Source organism: Aristolochia californica, unplaced genomic scaffold, assembly GCF_029961685.1.
Source record: "Aristolochia californica isolate CCGP_79_NKW_82.1479 unplaced genomic scaffold, dmAriCali1.0.hap1 SCAF_4, whole genome shotgun sequence".
In the NCBI taxonomy this organism is placed as follows: Eukaryota; Viridiplantae; Streptophyta; class Magnoliopsida; order Piperales; family Aristolochiaceae; genus Aristolochia; species Aristolochia californica.
In genome coordinates, this window is record NW_027182103.1 from 43720975 (window position 1) to 43741544 (window position 20570).

Sequence of the window (20570 nt, forward strand, 5' to 3'; positions counted from 1 at the left end):
GCTGTGATACAGATTTTTCTTTCGAAGTTATTCCACACCATGGGAGGCCTGAGACATCATCTGCATTAGGGTTTAGACTACTCTATTGTGATTTGTGAAGTAATCTACAATTAATCCTTCTGATGCTTTTATCATTCTTCTTTGTTTTTTCTTTGGTTTATACATACTCAGAGCGAAAGCTAGCGAAGTGCCGGGACGAAGGGAAGAAAGGTTGATTAAAAGTCTTACTCAATTGCCTTGCTCCTGTTCACCCGTGACTTCCGGCTCTGATTAGTTTTTGATTGAAAATCTGTCATTGTCTTGAGGCTATTAACAATCCCATCATATCGTCGGATTCATGGTTCAGTATGGGGGATTATAGCAGAGAAATGGAGTTGGTCTCGTGGTAGTTTTGAGGAACGGTGGGGGTGTTCTGTCCGGAGAAGACGACGCGGGAGGCATCTATCTCCGTGGAAAAACAGGGTTACCATCGCCATCAAAGTAATACACAGCAAATACAAATGTGCGTTTCTTCTGATTTGCTCCATAAAAATCCGGAGCTGAAATGAAAACATGATGGGAAAGTAGAAGAAAAGCAGGTCTCTTGGCCTTCTTCCCTTAAGACTCTTTGAAAAATCACCTTGACAGTAGAAATTTTCCATCTGTTCCCTACAAATATTGGGTTCCTTCTTCCCTAGAAATCTACCTCACCGTCCTGCTGAAGGTATTTGTCTTCGTTGCTCTCTTTGTTCCCCAAACCTTACTTTCTGCAGGTCCTCAAAAGTAAAAGATCATATATACTCTCCACTCGCTAGAAAGTTGGGTTGCCTCGGAATCATGGGTAATTGCTTGGAGTCGTGGACGCATTCCACGGAGGCGGAAAGGACAGGAGAAGGAGGAGAAGGGAACCAGCAACAAAGGGTTGGTTTTCAAAAGGAAGATGGATTTGGGAAGAGTGGATTCAGGATTAAGATCCTGTTGAGCAGAGAAGAGTTGGACTGGTTTTTGCAGCAGCTCAAGGAGAAAGGTGGCCGGAGTCTGGGGGATGTATTGGTGGAGATGGAGAGAGGAAGAGACAGAGCGCCAGAAAGTTGGAAGCCCTCCTTAGAGAGTATCATGGAGACTCCTGAAGTTCAGACTATCGAGATGGTCAGATGAAGCTCACTTCCTTCCGTTCTTCCCTTCAGCTTTTTCCTATTCCTTGGTTTTCTTCTGCCTTTGCGCGGATTGTAACATATTAACTATCTTACATAGTTCAGACCCTGCTTGTAATATTGAGATTTCCCTTTTCTGGTAGGCTAGATATGGTGCCAGTGGTCGTCGTTATCGCTCAAATTTCATCTCTGTTAACCATGTACATGAGCTTGCCAGTTCCCATTTTACATTGTCTTCATTTCATTCTAATGGAGATCAACGAGAACCCCCGATCCATATATTACCTAACCAAATTTTGTCGGAATATGAAGAGCAATTGGAGAGAATCTCAAGACGATGTTTTTTGTCTTACAAATAGACTTCATTTAAAAAGATTAGATACGCATGTGATTGCACAGGCATGTCATCCTTCTCTGAAATGCCGATGACTTTTCGATTTGATTCAAGAAACTCACTCAAATCTCCTAGTTAATTAGCTTTTCTTTCGTTGTTTTTTAACAAATCACAGCTGCTTAGGTACGTTTTTGTGCTTATTAACGAGAAGAAATTAACCTTTTAACTTGTGCTTAGTCATTGTAAGATGAACCTCTCTGAACTCCAACAGAAGAATTCACGTAGAGGGAATGAAGCTAATTCATTCACTCCTCGACTGAAGCTCTTTTCAGCTCTTCACGTCTCTAATGGCGGAATACTGTAGCTGATGGCTTTCTTCTTGTCCAAATGCTCAAGTAACAGGTTCGTTGCAGATACAGAAAAAGCTAGAATCAAAACGTCTGTATTCATTGGCTTCCCTGTGCATGTCAACCGCCGGCGCCTTCCGATGGAGATCGAATTCATCGACGATCAAGTGCCATGACGGATTATGAAGCTGGATTGCAGGAGTGATTAATCCAGGTGCGGGTCTCGACGGGGAATTTTGTCAAATACGTTTGAGCCCCAACGATGATATTGAAACATCATCATCTGGTCATTTCTCAACCTCCTGCATTTACCAACACTAATGGTCTCTGAAAGCAACTAATATAACCCTTTTTTCATGGAATTTGATTCTGTTCTTGAGAACTTTCTCCGTGAAATTTGCTCTTCATTTCTGGTCTGAGTCCATGTCCTTGTGGGTTTTTCTTGGCCTTCAGTGAGACTTTAGCTAACGCATAAAGCCCCACTGCCATTGCCATCACAAAGAAGACTTGATCATGAGGTCCCGATATGTAATGGGAATCCAATACGCTTGTCACTGATTTTCAGTTTTCAGGCCAATGGTAGGTCGTAGAAAATATTTTGAAAGCTATGTTTCTAATTTTTTTGCTTTTATCACACTTTAAATAAATATTAAAAAGAGAAAAAATATATGAAAAATCAATTAAAAATAAAAAATTAGGCTCAAAATGTTTCTCCAAGCCAGCAAGATCCCTTTCAAAGAAAAGAATGGCAAGATTGACTAGGAATTTTTTTCTTTGGAATTGGCAGCAGATTCTCCTCACTTGAAAGTTCCCTTTCTTTGGGTTTTGGAAATTGGAACGAGTCATCTTCTTCTCTTTAACTGAACCAGTCCCACCTCTTAATAAAACCACAAAATGGGAGAAAACTCGCGCAAAGAGAAGACAATTCATGCGTCCTTTTTTCTCCACACAATCTCAACTGCTTCTGGACGTATCCCCAATGCTTCATCACTTTCTGAATTAAATGGGGTTGGATAAGTGGGGTTTTCAGTCAGAACTTCATTGATCACTGATTCCGTAATCCACATGCAAACAACTCGCTGGTGAGAAAAAAACTTTTTTCTTCTGAGTAGCCGTTCAACTCTTTGACGACAAATCTTCTACAAGAAAACATGTCTCCCTCTTAAAATTTTCTTCAGTCTATCCTGTGGAATTCACAAGCACGAACGAAAGAAAAGAAAAAATAAAAAATAAAAATCGTCTCAACTCGCTTGCAGAATGGTAGGTCCAAATTTTCTGAGCTGCGTTTCGACGTTATATGAAATGAAGGTTCTTCATTCATACGTCTAGTCTCATGTTGAGTCACAAACTGGAGAGATTTCTTGAAGAAGTTTTCTACAATGAAGCTGTATTCATGGATTGAACGAGAATGCATGTAGTAGTAAGGTTGAAATAAGGGTTTGCTTGTGCGTATAGTTTGAGAACAATAAGAAAAAAGAATAAATAAAAAATCTTTTAGGAGAGGAAAATTTTCATCTTCAGTCCATTTGTCTTACATAATGTGTAAAAGGGTGTCTTTAACAGATTTATCAAATGGTAATTAATTTGTGTTATTTTCAATTTAGGTTTTGTGATTGTGTCACTTGTCTGTTAATGAGTAATATTCTCGAGATAAGCAATTTCTAATTGTTTTAGCTATAAGGTGATGAATTGGTTCTAATTGTTTTAATTATTTGGTTCATTTTAATCTTAACACCTAATAGTTATCCCGAGTTTTAATCATCTCTCAATTTAATTAAATATTAACTTAATATTTAATTATAATTTTTAGTCTGTTACTAATCTGGGTTGTGTTTGTAATAATAGAGAAGAATAAAATAAAAGTGTGTTAATTTCTAGGACCAACACATAAACCCAAAAGATTTAAGGGAAGAAAAGAAGAGAAGAACTCCAAATCTTGGGAGAGAGGGGAGAAGAAACCAAGGGAGAGAAAGAAGAGGGAAAAAAAAGAGGTGTAAGGACAAATTTTAGCCAAGAGGAAGAAGCTTGAATACTCTATCCCATGCCTTGAGATTATATTTATAGTTGTGTGAAAACGTTTACAATGATTACAATGTTCTTGTGGCTATATGCTTCAAAAAGAAAAGGACATAAGTGTATATATACCAACTTGTGTAATTATAATTCTATGTCATCTCTATGAAAGTTCTTTTATTTACTTGTCATGCCACCCCTACACACATGGATCTCTTTAACAGTCCCCCTCAAGCTGGTGTTTGTAACTCCACTGTGCAAATAATCTTAGTCAAGAAACTTGTGTTTTTGAAAAAAAAAACTTTGATTGCTTTGCTTTGATTAATCTTACTTTTTTTCACATCTTGCTTGTAGTCTTCATCGTATTCCCATCTTGTTTTCCCCTTTGGATATTTTGATCATATAAAATTTGATTACCACAACACGTGGAATTCTTTATTATTGGTTACTTCTTTCTTATACTTCTTCTTCTTCTACTTCTCCTCCTTAAGTTGGGGATCTCTTTATTCTTTACCAAGAGACCCAACTTGCACAATATAATGGCAAGATAAGAAAAATCTCTCATAGTCATACGACAAAGTTACATACACTAATAAAAAAAGTCATAGTTTAAGACGCACTCCGATCAATTTCAATGGCGAAAAAATAAGCCAACATTAGGGCATAACAAAAAGACTACTCACTTTTTAAAGGTAGCTCAAACACAAATCACCACTTAGGTAAAGAATGAAAGGTTTGATTCAATCTCGATGTTGAGCATACTCCTATATTCTTTAGGTAGTGAGTCTAGGCATTGTTATGAAGTGACGAAACTACAAGATAATAAACTGGAGAAATACAAGAAGGAAACAACTTTAATAGGAAGTATGGGACTATGCAACACTCAAACTTCAAAACGAATTTAGAATGTGACATTATTTTTTTTTTTTAAAAAGTAGGGGAGTATAACAGTAGAACTGAATTAACTTAACAAATTTGACTAAGTATGACTTTTGGGGAATCACCAAGTTTGACTCAAGAGGGAGATAAAAAAATAATTTCTCTATGAACATGATGATTAAGGAAACATAAAAAAACCTAATAAAAATTTCTAAATATAGACTTATTATATAAGTCAATTCCTTCTTAACACAACTTGACCAATTTGGAAATAAAATATTCTAGAGATAAATTATGGAATAAGAGATATTTAGGACACTAATATTTGAAATTTAGAATGAACAAACAAGATTTTATAACTCAAAATTTTCAGATAATGGGAAAGACTAATGTTAATGAAACTAATGTAATATGAGATCAAACAATAGAAACTTTTAAGGAAGGAAATATACTCAAGTTGGTGAAATATTGACTAGACTTTGACAATAAATAGGAAACTTAACCAACATTAGCAACTAAAAAAGTGAAGCAAAAAATTTGGCTTAAATTCAGATTTTCGCATCCAACCGGATACTCGCATGACTTTTGATTATTCCATTGTGGATGTATCTCACTAGAAAAATCAGATTAAGAAAAAAGTTTATTGGGATAGAAAGTAGAGACTCACATTACTTTCTTTTGAGATATAATTCTTAATATAAATTCTTAGTAATGTTGGTATAAACCGTTTAGAAAGTTGAGCCTTTTTATTGCTACTTGAAACTTTTATGCTGCTCTAGACCTTCTCTGCTTCAAATGTCAATTTCTCTCTTTATAAAAATTTGATTGTAACAATTATTTTTAAGTTGAAAACTAGGCTCAAAGATCTTTCCAATGGTATATAATTTTCTATATGAAATGTATAGTAAGAGAGTAAAAAATCCAATGAAAAACTAGAAAAGACTAAAGGAAAAACGTGAAACTCCTTTTTCTATTTTTTTTCCTTTTCTTCTTCCTCTCTTTCTTCTCTATTTTTTTCTCCTTTTCCATCTCAAATCTTTGCCCGTTCTGATAATATGTTGATTTCTAGGACCAACACATAAACACAAAAGATCTCGAAAGAAGGAGAGAAGAGAGGAACTCTAGCTTTTGGGAGAGAGGAGAGAAGAAACCAAGGGAAAGAAAGAAGATGAAAAAAGAGAGAGTCGTAAAGATAAATTTGAGCCAAGAGAAAGAGGCTTGAATACTCTACCCTATACCTTGAGGCTATATTTGTAGTTGTGTGAAGGTGTTACAATGACTACAATGCCCTCAGGGCTGCATGCTTTAAAAAGAAAAATACATAAGAGGACATATACCAACTTGCATAATTAAATTCTATGTAATCTCTATGAAACTTCTCCTTATTTACTAGTCATATCACCCATATACACGTGGGTGTCATTAACAAAGTGCAAATTAACAATTACTCTGATTCCTCAATGAGAAATGAAAGGAAAAGAAACAACGAAACGAAATATAACAAAGAAAACCAGTTAAAAGAGAATTTAGTTATAATGAAATTTTAAGAATAGTTTTATCACTTTATTTTCCTGTAATGGCTAGACAATAATCCTTAGTATTCCTTAGCCATGGTTCAAGCCTTGACACAAGACCGTCCTTCATAAAGTAGTGATTTATGAGTTCATTCTCAAATGAATGAATGCGTTTTCTAGTGTAGTGCCTGGTACAAAAAGGGTTTTTTTTTTTTTTTTTAAATGACAACAGACAAATTGTTGCAGAAATTAGAGTCCTAAGCCGGTTTTGAGTCTTGTAGTTGTGTTTGATCATGTATATCTTGTTTGAGAAGAGCAGGTCAAAGGTCTTCCCATGGAGTCCTGAAGGGGATACTCAGCATGGTTTGGACCGTTTTACTGGTGGTTATTTAAGAAAGGAAACCTCTTCCAAGTCCTACCAACCATTTTATATCTACTTCCAAGGATTTGGTTTCTTCATTGTGTCTGCTGATACGATAAATATTCTTAATTCAAAGCAACTAAATAACTCTTAAGAATCACTGAAACAAAAGCTTTCCAGTTTTATTAATTAATCTACTGACTGTATAGCATCTGTACTGCCTTATGTTTCCACTGTTCATCTTCAAACAGGCAGACTGGTTTCTGCTTCATATCTCTCCGTGAGCTGACAGACAAAGCAGCTTAGTTTGAAACTAGAAATGGAACTCTTTCAGTGACCCTACTGGAAGCTAATCTAAAGCTGATTAAAGGGGTATGTTAAACGCTCCCATTTTCAGGGATGCTCTGAAGCACCAGATTCTTTTCCTGGCAGGGAGAATCCGAAACCGTAGTGGGAAGTTCTTTCTCCTTCCTCAGTTGCATCAGAAGCTCTTCCAGAGTTTGTTGTTTGCGTTCGGACATGGCTATCAGTTTAGCTGCCTCTTGCTTCGTTAACAAGATCTTAATTCTCAGACCGCCACCTTTTTCTCCTCCATCTTCACGGGAAGAATCCTCGGCCGACCCATCATTTTGAGCTCCGTAAATGCAGATTTCATCGGAGAACGTCACATACTTGGCCTTCTTCTTCATCTTCTCATTCTCTTCGTCTCTGTGGATCCTCATAGCAGACTGATGGGGAATAGGGCAGAGCAACACATCTTCCAATCGAATAGGTTGACTGCGCTTCAACTTCTTTGGATGCCCAGTTCCCTTAAACTCATCAAGGGTTTCCTCCCTTGACAACCCAGTAACGCAAATATCCAAGCAGTTACCCATGAGAGAGATGAGAAAGGAGAAAGAAGGAAGAAGGAAGAGAAGTTGGGTGTGTAGATTAAAGCTGAAGCAAGGGAGAGCTTGCTGATGAGACCATATATATAGAGAGAGGTCAAGGACAAGAAGGCTCCAGACTCAGAAGCGGGAACGGTGCCGCGTTGGGTCATCATCGATGCAGGCGTCATCGATCCGTATGAAACACTCAAAACTTGGAATTTTAGAAAGCAGAAATAACAGAAAAAGGTTACCAAACCCAACAAGGAATCACGATTTAAGAAAGTGATTCTTCTGTAATATACATATATTTTCCAGTCAAGAAATTGACTCCACAGTTCCAAGTTTTTTTCAACACGGAAGCCATGGAGAGTTTAAGAGAAAACGGTGACGAACTGATCGTGTTAATTAAACAACCGATCGATGCGGCTCGCACAAGTAAAGCAGTTTGAGAGAGACAGCAAGGGGAAGTGTGAAACTCGTTGTTAATGGGTAATACTATGTAATTCAAAGAGTGAAAAGTGAAAAGAATTTATCGTTCAAATCCCATTACGCGTAGGTTGAAAGGAACAAAAACAGGTCAATACTCACTCAGAAAACCTTTTGTTTTTAAGATCGTGGCTACGCATCCCCTGGTGGAGGGAATCATTACTAGAGTTGCGACTTCACAGATGAAGAAAAATGCATTAATGGTGGGAGCAGCTAGCACTAGCGTGGTCGCCGAAAAAGTTTCAGTTCGGCCGTAAACGAACAGATCCTTGAACGATGCTTCTTCAACTTGATCCCTTCTGTTCCAGAGACGGATCTAAATTAACCCAAATGGATTGATTGAAAATAAACAAGATATGAAGCCTGAACAAAGATCAAAGTTCAGGCTACAACATTTTTCTGTCACATATGCGATATGTGGTCGTATTGTTGCACTGTCATAGTTGATAATTTATAGTTAGGTATTTAAACCTAATTAAACTATCTCAATTCAGCCGAAAGTCTTTTTTTTTTCAATTTATATTTTGTGAAATACTAGAATTTTTAAAGCCTTTTTTTTAAAAATTATGGCACAAAATGGGTCAATTTTTCTCTTGATCTGACGGCTTTCATTAATGCTTACGTGTCGTGGGGTCCGACTTCGGAGCTCCGACTGCATAAATACGAGGAAGACGTCGAACCTGGAAAGGCAGGAAATCTAACATCTGTTCGGTCGTGACTGAGAGGGAGGAGGAAGACAGAGATGGCTGGAACTCATCTTCTGAAGCGTGTGCCTCGTATCAAATTTCCGCAAAGGCATCCGAAACCCACAGGTCTGGTGCTGTTTTTCCCTTCAAAACTTTTTTGTCTTATCTTCTACTTTATTTTGTTTAAGATGTTGATATCCTGAAATCACCCGAAGAGGAATTGGTTCTTGAATGTTGATTTAGTTATGTTCTATGCATGCAAGTCGGTGGGTCCTTTTAACCATGGCTATTTGATGGTTTGTTGGAAGAATATTTTTATGTTTTATGTGCAATGCTTTGAAGAGGATTTAGTCTGTAAAGCTTCCTTTGTCCTGCGAGATGGTTTGAAGGATCTGTCCGAGTGGTTCTGAAGCACGAATACAATTGTTGATGGACGGTATGGGCTGTACCGATGACATTATTGTGCAACAAAAAATTCATCTCTTGCCCTAAAATCTGCTTTCAAAATTCTATCGTAGTGCAATTGTCTTGGTGAAGATTAAAACAAAATACTGAACTTTCTGGAACCAACATATAGAATGAGCTCTCTTTTGGATTTAAGTTGACGGCTTGTTTTAAAGGGTGGGAGTTTCCTCTTCTTTCAGATGCCACCACAAATGAACCATTGATTTCTTCACGTTTTGGTATGCCTTGTACATTGACTAGTTTCCCATATATTGGATTAGATTTGAATGTTTTCAAACATTTGGGGGGGACCATCATGTGTATTCGAGCATGGAGTTAACTGATGTCTTTATTACTCAAGACCTCAACAAGAGCAGTTTGTTATTGATTTTGAGGACCAATTTATTTTTTGAATGTTGATTACGCACACACACTATACCACTCCTCTCCCTTGGTGAGATTGGAACCGAAGAAATCGCACCAAAATCCTCCCCCTCCTCTCTACCCCCTTGTGGCCATTGATCTAAAGGCCCAAACTTCATAATGCCTATTATTCCTCCCCTCTTGTGGCTATCGAGCTAAAGTCCCGATCCACATAGTTCCTATTATTCAACTGTTAACAACCAAAGGCCAACAACCAGACTTGCTACCTTTTGCATTGATTTACCTCCAACAGCTTCAAATATGTGGGTGAAGGACATTTGCTATTTCTCTTTTTCCCTAAATTGGGTACTTGTTGTTTCTCTTTCATGTTCATTGAGACTAAAAAATAAGAAAAAAATTATTTACATCATATACTCCTCAATACCTTCCTTTGTTTGTGGCAAGATATTTCACACACATGTGCTTGGGATGATGTGTAGAAACGAGGCTTTTACTGTAAGTGACTACTTTTGTTCAAATGCAAGGCGGGTGAAACCTAAAACAAGGTGGACTTTTGCTCAAAGGCCATATAGGGGTTTTCTAGGACGAGGTATTGAGTTCAAGTCTTACCAAGTGAAAGGGGTGTAGTTTGCACATGTAATCAACATTAAAAAATAGAAAAAACCTAAAATATGAGAGAGAAGTGAAATAGGGAAGAACTAATCATGGGTCCTCCATATACCAGAAAAAGTCATGTGGGAAGGTGGGTTGGGTTCTTTGTTTAATTAGTTTTCATTCTTTCGCATCTTTGAATTCGAATTCTTGAAGTGTTGTAAAAACTGGATTTGGACCACATTAAATGGGACACAAAATTTTCCCATTTATAATAGGCTGAAGCACAGGTTCTAAAGAAATCCGGTAGGTTAGCTGGTTCAAATATTGAATGAGTCAACTCAGATGATTCTCTCAACCAGTCCTAAGACGAAAAATAAAATATTGGTTAGAGAAAAGTTCTTGTCAAACTGGCAAGATGCTACTATCCACCTCTCTAAACCCATGTCTTAATTCTGTTAAAAAAAAAATCACGGGCCAATATTATCTGTTCAGTTGTGGACCTTAACCAACGCCCTACGCTGAGTAGGTACACGGATCGACTTTCGTAGTAAGGTTGCCGTGGGGGTTGGAAGTCTCGCCCCCCTCCCGGTCCACAATATATTAACTACTATTTCATTAAGGGTAGTTTGGGAATTTTACTCTTGAATTGCTATTGCCCTAGTTTCCTTTTTATATCTGGGGTGCCATTATTAGGGTTTTATGATCCGAGAAGCATCTTGAGTTTCAGCTTGAGAGAGGTTAGAGAAAACACCTGTAAGTATGTATGATCTCTCTTGTAAACTATTTCATCTTTATAGTGGATTACTGCAATGGCGGAAGACAGGACGTAGTCTCACTTTGAGGCGAACCTGTATAAATCTTGTTGTCTTTTCCGTGTTTACTTTTTTCTTCTTTTGCGATTATTATTATTGCTCTCTTTAGTTTGGAATTAGATGGCGTCTAATTCCTAACATTATCTTCTTGGCTACAATCTTCAACAATAGCTAGAATATCCCCTCTTTTCTCTTGCACTCCATGACGCACATCTTGTCCTCCTTGATAGTTATATGTGTCGTTTGTGCTAAGGACATGAGTTTTTACAGCTTGTTCTTCTTGAGAATTAGGATTTGGTGGAAGAGCCTATTAATGACAGCAGAGAAGCGGGCTTGGGATCCAGGACAAACTAGTTAATCACCTTAATCACCACTTGTGGGTGAAAAGGTTAAGAAACAAAATGAATTGCAAGACAACTATTGATTTTCAGGAGAGGAAATAATTCATTGATTATTGTAAATTGAGTACACTAGGTCTTTATTTATAATAGAGAAAATACAGAGGATCGGAGTTAAATTAAATTATCCATATCCCAGTTACACCCAAAGTAAATTCTAAAAGATAAGTGCTAAAATAATTAAACAACCGTAACATAAACTTAATTCTGATAATACTGAAATTCCTCCTTGGTTGTAGCTTCTTCCCATGAGAGTCATGTAAGACTCTTCCATATTTAGTCTTCAATACAAACTAGGATTTGTAACTCAAGTTTGCCGAAAAAAGATATTTGGTCTTCAATCTTCTTTTGATGAAAAATAATTTTCATCTATGCAAATTATTCATCTTTTGTTTTCCCCCTTGGAATATTAATAGTTTTGGTCAACAATAATATCTTCGGTTTAGAATAATTTTCAGCCAACACCACCATATTCCTTTCCTTCTCCCTCTCAAATTGGGGAACCAAAAACATGTCGAGCCCCAACTTGGATTGAAGAAGAAAATACATGGATTTCCCTCCAAATAATAAACTACCTCTAAACTAGATAGATAAGAAACTAAATGAAGACAATGAGTCTCAGAAAACCCTACCTTTAGGGTAGAACCCAAATAAGGGCTAAAAAGAAGGATGAGTGACAAATAAAATTGAAGCCAACACTGGGACTTCGAAGATAACTTGAATAGGTTGTGGCACCACTTTCAGCCTCCTAAACCTTTCAAGTAAGAAAATCTTACCCATATCAAAGGGTACCAAACAAGTCTCTTAGGAAATAATAAAGTCAACCATATACAATGAGAAGACCAATTCAATGAACTCAAATAAAACAGGATCGGCATAGTCAACTCTCAAGACATGAGACAATTTTTCAAGACATTTCTGACTCTAGATAAATACGAACCCAGTACAAAGAAAGAGACAGACCAGCATCCCCAAACAAAGAAAGTGACTTCATCAAGATAAACAGGCAAATACACGAAAGTAAACCTATTCGGCCAAACTTGGCATTTGGCCTGTTGTTACTGCTGCTCTCAAATAGCAGCAACAAAGTAAAACTTCTGGGGTTTGATAGAATCTAAATTGCCACCCCCTGATTCTTGATCCACCTTAGAGAAACGCTTTGGGGCATAGTTTTGAATCTGATCAGCAGTGCAACCTTCTTTTCTCAACTCTGCTCAGATGCTCATACACCAAACTTCCAGTGGATGCGAATTCAGCAAACCCAAACCGAAGCAGAAACTATATCCCCAAAAAAACAGTCCACAAAGAAATAAATTGTCTCAAAGCACGGGAGCCCAGCTTTTGGTGGTACCACCAAAGGAAACCCTGCAAGTGGATTGATAAATGTCTCTTGTCTGATGCCATTGATAAAGAATGTCTTGAGAAGGAAGCAAAGATTATGCACTTTCTAAATCGAACACAGATTCATGTTAAATAGGAAAGGAACCTAAGTTAAAAAGGACTATGGTCTGAGTGATGCCGAAAACGGAAAGTTGCAGCTGCTGGGATTCTGTCACAGGAGAGACCTGGTCAAGGTAGGAACATGTAATAGGATTTAAATTAGCGACTCGGCAACCGGTAGGAGCTAGGACAAGCTAAATGTCTGAGAATGAAACTTGGAATCATGAGATTCGGAATTATTGGCAGTGGTGATAGAAGAACAGAGTTTCAAGGATAAAGAAGCAATGGTGCTACTTTGTGGAAAACTACAGATTAGAGGATGTGAAAAAACAAAGTTTCAATAAAAGTGGAAGCAGCTGCTTGATTTCAAGACAAACACATTGAGGAATGCAGTAGTGTTTGGTGCAAGCAAACACGTTGAACCATTGCCTGCTAAAAGTCAGTAACATGTGGGAGGATTTGAATGCCTGTACCCTGCTTTAATGCTGTATAAGTTGCTCCCTTTGTGGCAAGAAGATGCGGCATGCAGATAAAAAAAAATCTATCTCTACCAGCAGCTGATATGAAGCAGATAAAAATAAAGCACAAGCATGCTAACTGGCAGGGGAAGCATCCAATAAAAAATGGCTGAACAAGGTGTGAAAGCAGTGCCTGATCAAGTTCACATTCTTCGAACTCCGGGAGGCGTGTGAAAGGAAATTAGAAAAGTGAAACAAAACAAACTTTCCATCAATTCATCACCACTGAACACAACCAGAATCGCAAGCAGTTTACTTGTATATGCAAGGTGACAGCCAAGAGAATGTCAAAGAGAAAGCTGAATACTATACCGTCTCTTCATCTTCTTTTGTCAAGGAGAAACAAAGAATTTAATACACCTCTTTGAATCTTTTTTTGTGGCAGATAAGTAACAAAATGTAAGTTATAATATTCCCTTTTCAAGATTGCTGTTCACATCATAAAAATGTGAAATGCCATGTTTGAACCTGCAAGGAAGTGCTTAGAAATGATTTGTTATGTTATCCTGGTTGAACTTATGCCAGAACCCAGTTGAACGGGTACCAGCTGAGTCATGGGTTTCATACCCAGTTTCATTTTTCTTAACATTAATGGTTTCTGTTAATTTACGCCCTACTACAAAGCTTCTTTCGAGAGATACTCTTATTAGATTATTGAAAAGAATGCTTTTTAACTTAAACACCTGTATATTATTAAACCAGGGAAAACTCTTGCTACCATTAGCTAAATGGTCATATTCCTATAGTTAAGAGAAAATATTGCTAAAGCAAGCTGAATATTTATTTCTCCTTTTTTCTTTCTCAGGGTAAAATGGCAAAAATGTCTGGATGTATCAGGCGTCTAGGCTTTCCAGAGCCTCTCTTTGTTTTATGACTTTGCCAGGACTGTTGTTCTTTTGTTTTCTGATTGTTCCTTGAACATCTAATTTTCTTGGTTAATAGTAACTAAGCTATAGAGCTTGGCAGTGATAAATTCAATTGAGATGCCTGACCAATTCTATAGAAAGTGAAATTCCAAGTTCATGCATGGAGAGATATAAACTTTGGAAATTGCTCATGTGGTTTGCACTTGTTATGCTTGGAGGCGTGGGTTGTTATGTTTCTATGTTATGGTGTAAATTTGAATGCCTTTATACTACGGATTGTTGGGTTGCTTTAATTGGCAGGATTTCAGAATCCTATGGTTGACACATCCATCACACTCTGAAACAACAAGATTCTGTTATTCCAATATGAATATTTTCCCCTTACTTGTTCAATGCTTCTGAGTACTTCAAGTTTGTAGGTCAGAGCTAATTTATTCAAGATTCCTGACTTTTTTGAGTTGTTTCTAGCTGAATTTTTGTATGGAATTAGGAAGTAATTAAGGCCCTGTTAGTTCCTTTTCCAGAAAACGCTGGAAAGACATTTATAGTAGAAATACGTTTGCAAGGACCATTAGTGCCTCATGTTTCTTGGAAACACTTTTCTAACTATAAATTCTTACCAGGAAAATCCTATAAACCCTAAACCCTTCTAACTAGAAAATTATAAGATTTTCCAGCAAAGATGAGTAGGAAAAATTTTGAATAAGTATTTGACAATTGATGCTGTAATACTTTTAGTACAAGGCAATTTTTAATGGTAATTTTGTATTTGACATTTTATTTTACTGAAAATTTATCGGATAAGTATGGTATTGTATGAGATTGATTATTAATTTTTATTTAATTTTTCTTGGAAATTTCTAAAATTTTCCATGTAATTTCTTAGTGAGGCACTAATAGAATTTTATCTGAAGGTTTCTTGGAAATGTGTATCCTAGGAAAACAAATTCTAGTTTTCCTGGGATATAAATTTCCAACCACGGGCCTAAAAGATTCTAATATGTTGACTTTTGACTTCTCTGTTTTAGTTTGCATGGCAAAAATGTATAAATGATTCAGCTGTTTCTGAATTATAACTGTGTAGGTTCTGTATCAGACTCTTCGTCTTCGGCTGGCAAAGCTGAAAAAAAAATCTCTTTGAGTTCTGAAGTTCCTGCTCCACCTAGGAATACAGCTGTTGGAGGGAAGGCTTCTCTTCAGCCCAAGCGCACACCAGTCTCAGAAAGAGAGATCGAAGCTATTTTGGTATGTGCAACACTGACATTACCCTATTTTTCATGTGCATTGTGACTTATTGAATAACAGTTGTAGAATTATTCCGTTCATAAATCTTCTCATTTTCATAACTATATAATTCTTAAATTTTCCGAGTTTCTATGATCTTTTTAACTTCAATAAGAAGGTTTGCCATTTTCATTGCTCGCATGAGTGACAGTTAAAATGACCAGATCCACCTTACAGAAAGTATCAATATTGACATCTACTTTTTTCAAAGCATCCTTGCTGTTCAAGTGTAGTGAATTGCGGCTGAAGGTGGATATTTCCAATTTGATTGCTTTTCATCACCAACTGATTTTTAAATTCTTTGTTTCCTGAATACTTAATTAAAACGAGAAAGAGAACTTGTAGATTAAGAATTTTAGTTAGTTTCAGTACTTTATTGCAATATTTTCTTCTGCATTTCATTCTTGTGATGCACCTTATTTTTGCTTTGGCTGACGAAATAAATCGTTGACAGTTGGGCGGCTGCATTTAATCGTATATGCACAGTTGAGATGCGGCCTATCGGAAATTGTACTTTGAGAAATTTTCAAGTAGACAGAAAAACAGGCGCTGATGGAAAGCGTGGAAATTTACAGGATAATATATTTCAGTTCTCTCAAATTGATTTGGCTGAAAGGTTCCCTTCGTCTTCTATCAGGACGATGGTTGGACTGGTTATCTGAGTTTCTTTACTTTTAGAGGACAGGATACCGTGTCTAAACCTTTCTCAAAATTTCTTTGAAAATAGCCAGCTTATACCGACATTGTGGTGGCTGGCCCGTCGACTCTTAATTTGTGTGTTTGAATTCGAAGACCTTAAGTTTCCTTATTTTCAAATGCCCCGGATGTCAATTCCTCCTGCTCTTAGAGGTTCCTCAACTTGCCTCTGCTCTTGTGAGGTCTAAGGTGCTGCTAATTCGACACCTCTAACCTCATGTGCGATAAATGTTGGCCATATATGCCTCTCCTTATTTCCGTTGACATAACGGAGATAACCATGCAGCTATCAGCGAATATAAACCACCGTTGGAAGCTAGATTAGTAATCCATGTTACCGCTATTAGCTACTATAATGCATCATCTACCGAAGTAAGCTAGATTAATGTGTTTAAAGGAAAGCTACCCTAGATTAAGCATAGAGGTAAAATTAACGGAGTTAGTAAAGTCCATCAACTTGTTTCCTTTGAGGTCTTCTGCCGTGCAAGTCCTGCGCGGGCCGGTTTTTATTTGTCGCGAGTGAGATCAAGGATGAGACTTCCTTTCAAACCATCCAATATAGCTAAGCAGGAGAAGAATGATTTCGATGGCCTAAAATCAAATGAGTTGCTGGGAGAGTCTGATGGAAACCACTTCTCCTCCCGGTCCATTCCTCATTGTTTGGTACTTCACCTGAATTCCTGCCAAACAGTAGGAGCAAGTGCATCAAAATCCTGCTGTGGAAGTGTCCCTCGGTGTGCTGAAATTAGAACACCTGGACTTTTTCTACACCTTCGTTGTTTTGGAGGTTTGTGTTGACGGCGACTGCGTGCAGAGTGATGCGGGCCTTGGGCTGCCAGTCGGAGGTTTCCCCACTCCAGGAGCCGAGGTTCAAAATATCTGCTGGAACGCCTGAAAGTTAAGGCTATGGAAGAAATGAAACGAAAATCATTGAATCTGAGCAACACGGCTATATGAAAAGCAAGTGATACCACAAGTGCGAGGACATTTGAGAAACTTTGTGTCAAAAATGCCACCAGAGGCTCCCTTGCACTGCTTCTGGATTCTGTGGGATCCAATTTCTTCGTAGTTCCAAGTACCATTTTTGTATTCCTCGTGGAGGAACAGCTCCATATGTCGCGTGTCTAACGTTTGCATGGTTCCTATGAGTATCCCCACATTTCGAAATAATTTGAATAGAATTAGAAAAAAAAAAAAAAAAAAGGCAAGGGGAAAGGAATTTCGCTCTGCTACAGGAGGGCCCCTGGTTAGTGTAAACGAAGAAAAAAGAAGTTTCTCCACTATAGAACAAATCAAATTGAGCCCAAGTAATGTTTTCGTTAGTTTTACTGCAAAAGCCAACAAAGATGGCGGTGGCTCGCTAGTATGATAAAAGAGGGCAGCCTTTGTTATTTACCTTCGCAGCTGTCGAGATTGCAAACAGGGCATCGAACTAGCTGCAAGTCTGAACATTACCACGTGTGGATGCAAGACAAGATTAGTTTGATAGAAGACTTATGAAAACTGGGGTCAAACTGAGTCTTGTGCAGCAGACGCATTTAAAGTTGATGGAACGAATTCACTACTAAAATTGCTCTGCGGAAAAGAAGAAAGATTTTGTGGGTCAGAAATACCTGCTATCCATATGCCTGTTTTGATGTTCTTTAAGATACAAGCTCCGTGCTTGTCCACCATTTCCTTCGTTGATCCGCCAAGCGGAATTTTTACTGGCGAAGCAAGATCCTCAGTGAGGAGCGCCTCGGGTGAGTCAAAGACGAACGCGCCAATTCTTATCCAATCTAGTCCGCGGACAAGAGGGAAATAAGTCTAAAAGTATTTCTTCAACTATAAATGAAAAACAGAGATTTAAAAAACCAAGTAAGATTCGGATGTAAATCAGAGTACGGATTTTCTGTTAAGATTCTACATGAGTCGCTGCAAATCCCCCTTACTACAATGACAGACGGATATCTCATCGACCCCTCTTCCCAAAATCCACCAGAAGCCAAGATGCACATATCAGTTTAGGTCATACTGAAGCTGAACCAACTAAAACTCTACAAGAGAGCTAAAATCCCTCGTCAACAAAAGACGATGGAGATACTGGATAGCCATCCAGCCTTTCCATGCAAGTATACACTCAAACGTCTGCGTTTGCTAAGGCTCTCCCATTAAGTCTCTGTTTAAGACCCAACTAAAAAATATGCTTAAAGCAGTGCTCGAGGATTTGGAGCTGGTGAAATTACCACGCATGAGGATTGGGGCTCATGATAGCAAGCAGATCTGACATGCCACAACTGTCAATACTACACTTACTTGTTGGACCGCGTTTCCTCTTCAAACAAGAATGGATTTTCCCAGAGGATCCTTGTAGTTGGGTAACTAATCACTCGGGAAACACGAATAATAGAACTGTAAAATACCCACCTATGTGCTTGTCAGGCTGCCGGTAACTGTACGAGTGACTTCCATCTGCGTCCAAGAAAGGAGTGTAATAAGTAGCCATTTAACTGAAATGTCGATATCTTATCGAGCGGAAAGCAAAAATTGATTTGGAATTGAAATGTCCCGGGCCCATTTTTGTAATATCCAGATGACCAAGACGCAATGTCCGCCCATGGGTTATCCGCTGTTGCGTCTCTTTCGCTATTTAAGAGTTCTTGTCTTATATAATCATGGCAAAATACCAAAGGACGATTTTGTAAAAAGACGAGGAACAATAATCCGATCAGCTTGGCTCTTTCAAATACAATTACTGAGCAGTGAATTGTCGCAACAAACCAATGATCGATACTTCAGTTACTTTGTAGATGATTGATGAATCAGAGTGGTAAAAGAGATTTAAGATGCCTGAAGAGGTATTCGTCAGTTACCGGTATGTCAAAAACGTACCGAAAGTAGATGCGTAAAGCTGGCTCCACTTGAAAGCAACGTTCTGTGGCTCTGAAACTTGAAGATCGCGCAAGTAGGCAAATTTCCAGACACTTTCATCCTGTATCAGTCGGCGGAACCATCGATTAGCCATCCCCAGCTTTACCAGACATTTCCCGTCCAAGAATTTGGCTATTTCTGTCCAAACATCTTCATCGTACCTTTTCACAATAAACACGAGTAATCAACGCAAATATACGAAACAATAACCGAGGGAGCTAACTTGAAGAAATATCAGGTTTCCACGAATTTCAATGTGATGAATTTCGTAGTCCATATTCGCGCCGTTCAAACAGGCTTTGTCTAGGCCAAAGTCCGATTCCAATCAACAGAGTGGATTAGTTTGCGTTGTCGGACGTATTAGTGGGCAGCTTTCTGGTTAAACTTTTGCTAGCTTAGATGCGCGACGAACATGCAAATTTGATCCTTACATCAACGAAGGTATGCCCGTGGCACAACTGCACAAAAACTTCCAATAAATCTCAACATTTCTCCCCTAAAAGTTATAACTCAGCAGCCAATCCTCTCATTCTTTCTGACATGTCATAGTTCTCCAATTCCTCCGTGACAGTCGGAACATCAATATAAGTAAAAGGGAACAGTATTCAAATCTCCTTGCGCTAATGGAATACACAACCTGACAGGACCGCAGCGGCAGGATGAAAAAATAAAGGAAAGAACTCCAGAACAGATCTGAACAGAAATCAACGCGATTTAAACTTTAACAAGATTCAGATCATCTGATGACTGGATTCTGTAGTTTCAACTTTCGGTAACTTCGAATTTCGTGGTCTCTATTTTCGGTAACTTTCGGCGAATATGGTTGCAGAAGATCGACTGTCGAATTTCGGGGTTACGTCGTAGCCAGCAGCAGTTGAATATCATACATAAGCCAAATTTATCCACTTTAATTCAAGCTTAGACGACAATTAGTTGATCAATTGAAGTTCCGAAACGGCACTCGATCTCGATCATTTCATATCGATGTCTTCCATTTATAATGACATCCGGAAAACGAAGACAGATCGATCGATGTGATCATTCAAGACTTTTTAACGCGTCAGTGAACCGATTTGAAAGATCCTAGCTAAAACAGTTAAGAGCAATGGAATTCAACCAGGCGGAAAAACTGCAACTAACATACTCAGTAAACTGAAAACAATCAAGATCAGATCGACTTCCATCATGTCAACATCGGATAGAAATAGCAACATGATCAAAATGCATTCCAAGATCACTCAAGCTTTCAGATGAGGTAATTTAGTATAGAAATGCAGTAAATACTTCGAGATCTACGGATGCAAATTTAGAGCATCAGCTGCTTGAATCTAAACGATCAAGCACCAAGAGGAGTGGTAGAGAGTACCAGCAGAAACTAGAGTGAGAAGAGAGGACAGCCAGGGGAGACGTGCACGAAGAAATGGAAGTTTCTCTTCTCATCACCTTTGATTTCTCCATAAGCTTCTCGTCTCCGTCCGTACCAAGAATAAGAGTGACAAAATGAATCGAGCAAGAAGGTATTTATAAACGCGGGAACACCGCGTAAGTTTTTCAGGATTTAAAAGTTTAAACACAAGCAGCTCATTTTTACTTGATTGAAAA

General features: G+C 38.1%; 3 protein-coding genes across 3 annotated transcripts; 2 read left to right on the forward strand and 1 right to left on the reverse strand.

Annotated features, from left to right (window-relative positions):
• Positions 1 to 816: 816 nt before the first annotated feature.
• LOC137963408 (uncharacterized) lies at positions 817 to 1137 on the forward strand. Its single transcript, XM_068810531.1, has one exon. It carries the CDS (start codon positions 817 to 819, stop codon positions 1135 to 1137), a length of 321 nt encoding a protein of 106 aa, XP_068666632.1.
• Positions 1138 to 8610: 7473 nt separating this feature from the next.
• On the forward strand, positions 8611 to 16178 carry LOC137963875 (uncharacterized). Its single transcript, XM_068811091.1, has 3 exons — positions 8611 to 8748; positions 15163 to 15323; positions 15817 to 16178. Exons 1-3 carry the CDS (start codon positions 8679 to 8681, stop codon positions 15832 to 15834), a joined length of 249 nt encoding a protein of 82 aa, XP_068667192.1. The 5' UTR covers positions 8611 to 8678; the 3' UTR covers positions 15835 to 16178.
• Positions 16179 to 16401: 223 nt separating this feature from the next.
• On the reverse strand, positions 16402 to 20426 carry LOC137961840 (probable F-box protein At3g61730). Its single transcript, XM_068808440.1, has 8 exons — positions 20335 to 20426; positions 18930 to 19129; positions 18465 to 18509; positions 17672 to 17836; positions 17455 to 17502; positions 17033 to 17200; positions 16830 to 16940; positions 16402 to 16738 (listed from the first exon to the last, which is right to left on the reverse strand). The coding sequence occupies exons 1-8, from the start codon at positions 20424 to 20426 to the stop codon at positions 16656 to 16658; spliced, it is 912 nt and encodes a 303-aa protein (XP_068664541.1). The 3' UTR covers positions 16402 to 16655.
• Between the last annotated feature and the right edge of the window lie 144 nt (positions 20427 to 20570).

Coding starts and splice junctions, on each gene's coding strand:
- LOC137961840 (XM_068808440.1), bottom strand. CDS start 20,426: ATGGAGAAATCAAAGGTGATGAGAAGAGAAACTTCCATTTCTTCGTGC. Junction 18,510..18,929: donor GCTTTACGCATCTACTTTCG/GTACGTTTTTGA, acceptor TCTTGGACGCAG/ATGGAAGTCACTCGTACAGT. Junction 16,941..17,032: donor TCTCAAATGTCCTCGCACTT/GTGGTATCACTT, acceptor CAGGCGTTCCAG/CAGATATTTTGAACCTCGGC.
- LOC137963875 (XM_068811091.1), top strand. CDS start 8,679: ATGGCTGGAACTCATCTTCTGAAGCGTGTGCCTCGTATCAAATTTCCG. Junction 8,749..15,162: donor AAGGCATCCGAAACCCACAG/GTCTGGTGCTGT, acceptor ATAACTGTGTAG/GTTCTGTATCAGACTCTTCG.
- LOC137963408 (XM_068810531.1), top strand. CDS start 817: ATGGGTAATTGCTTGGAGTCGTGGACGCATTCCACGGAGGCGGAAAGG.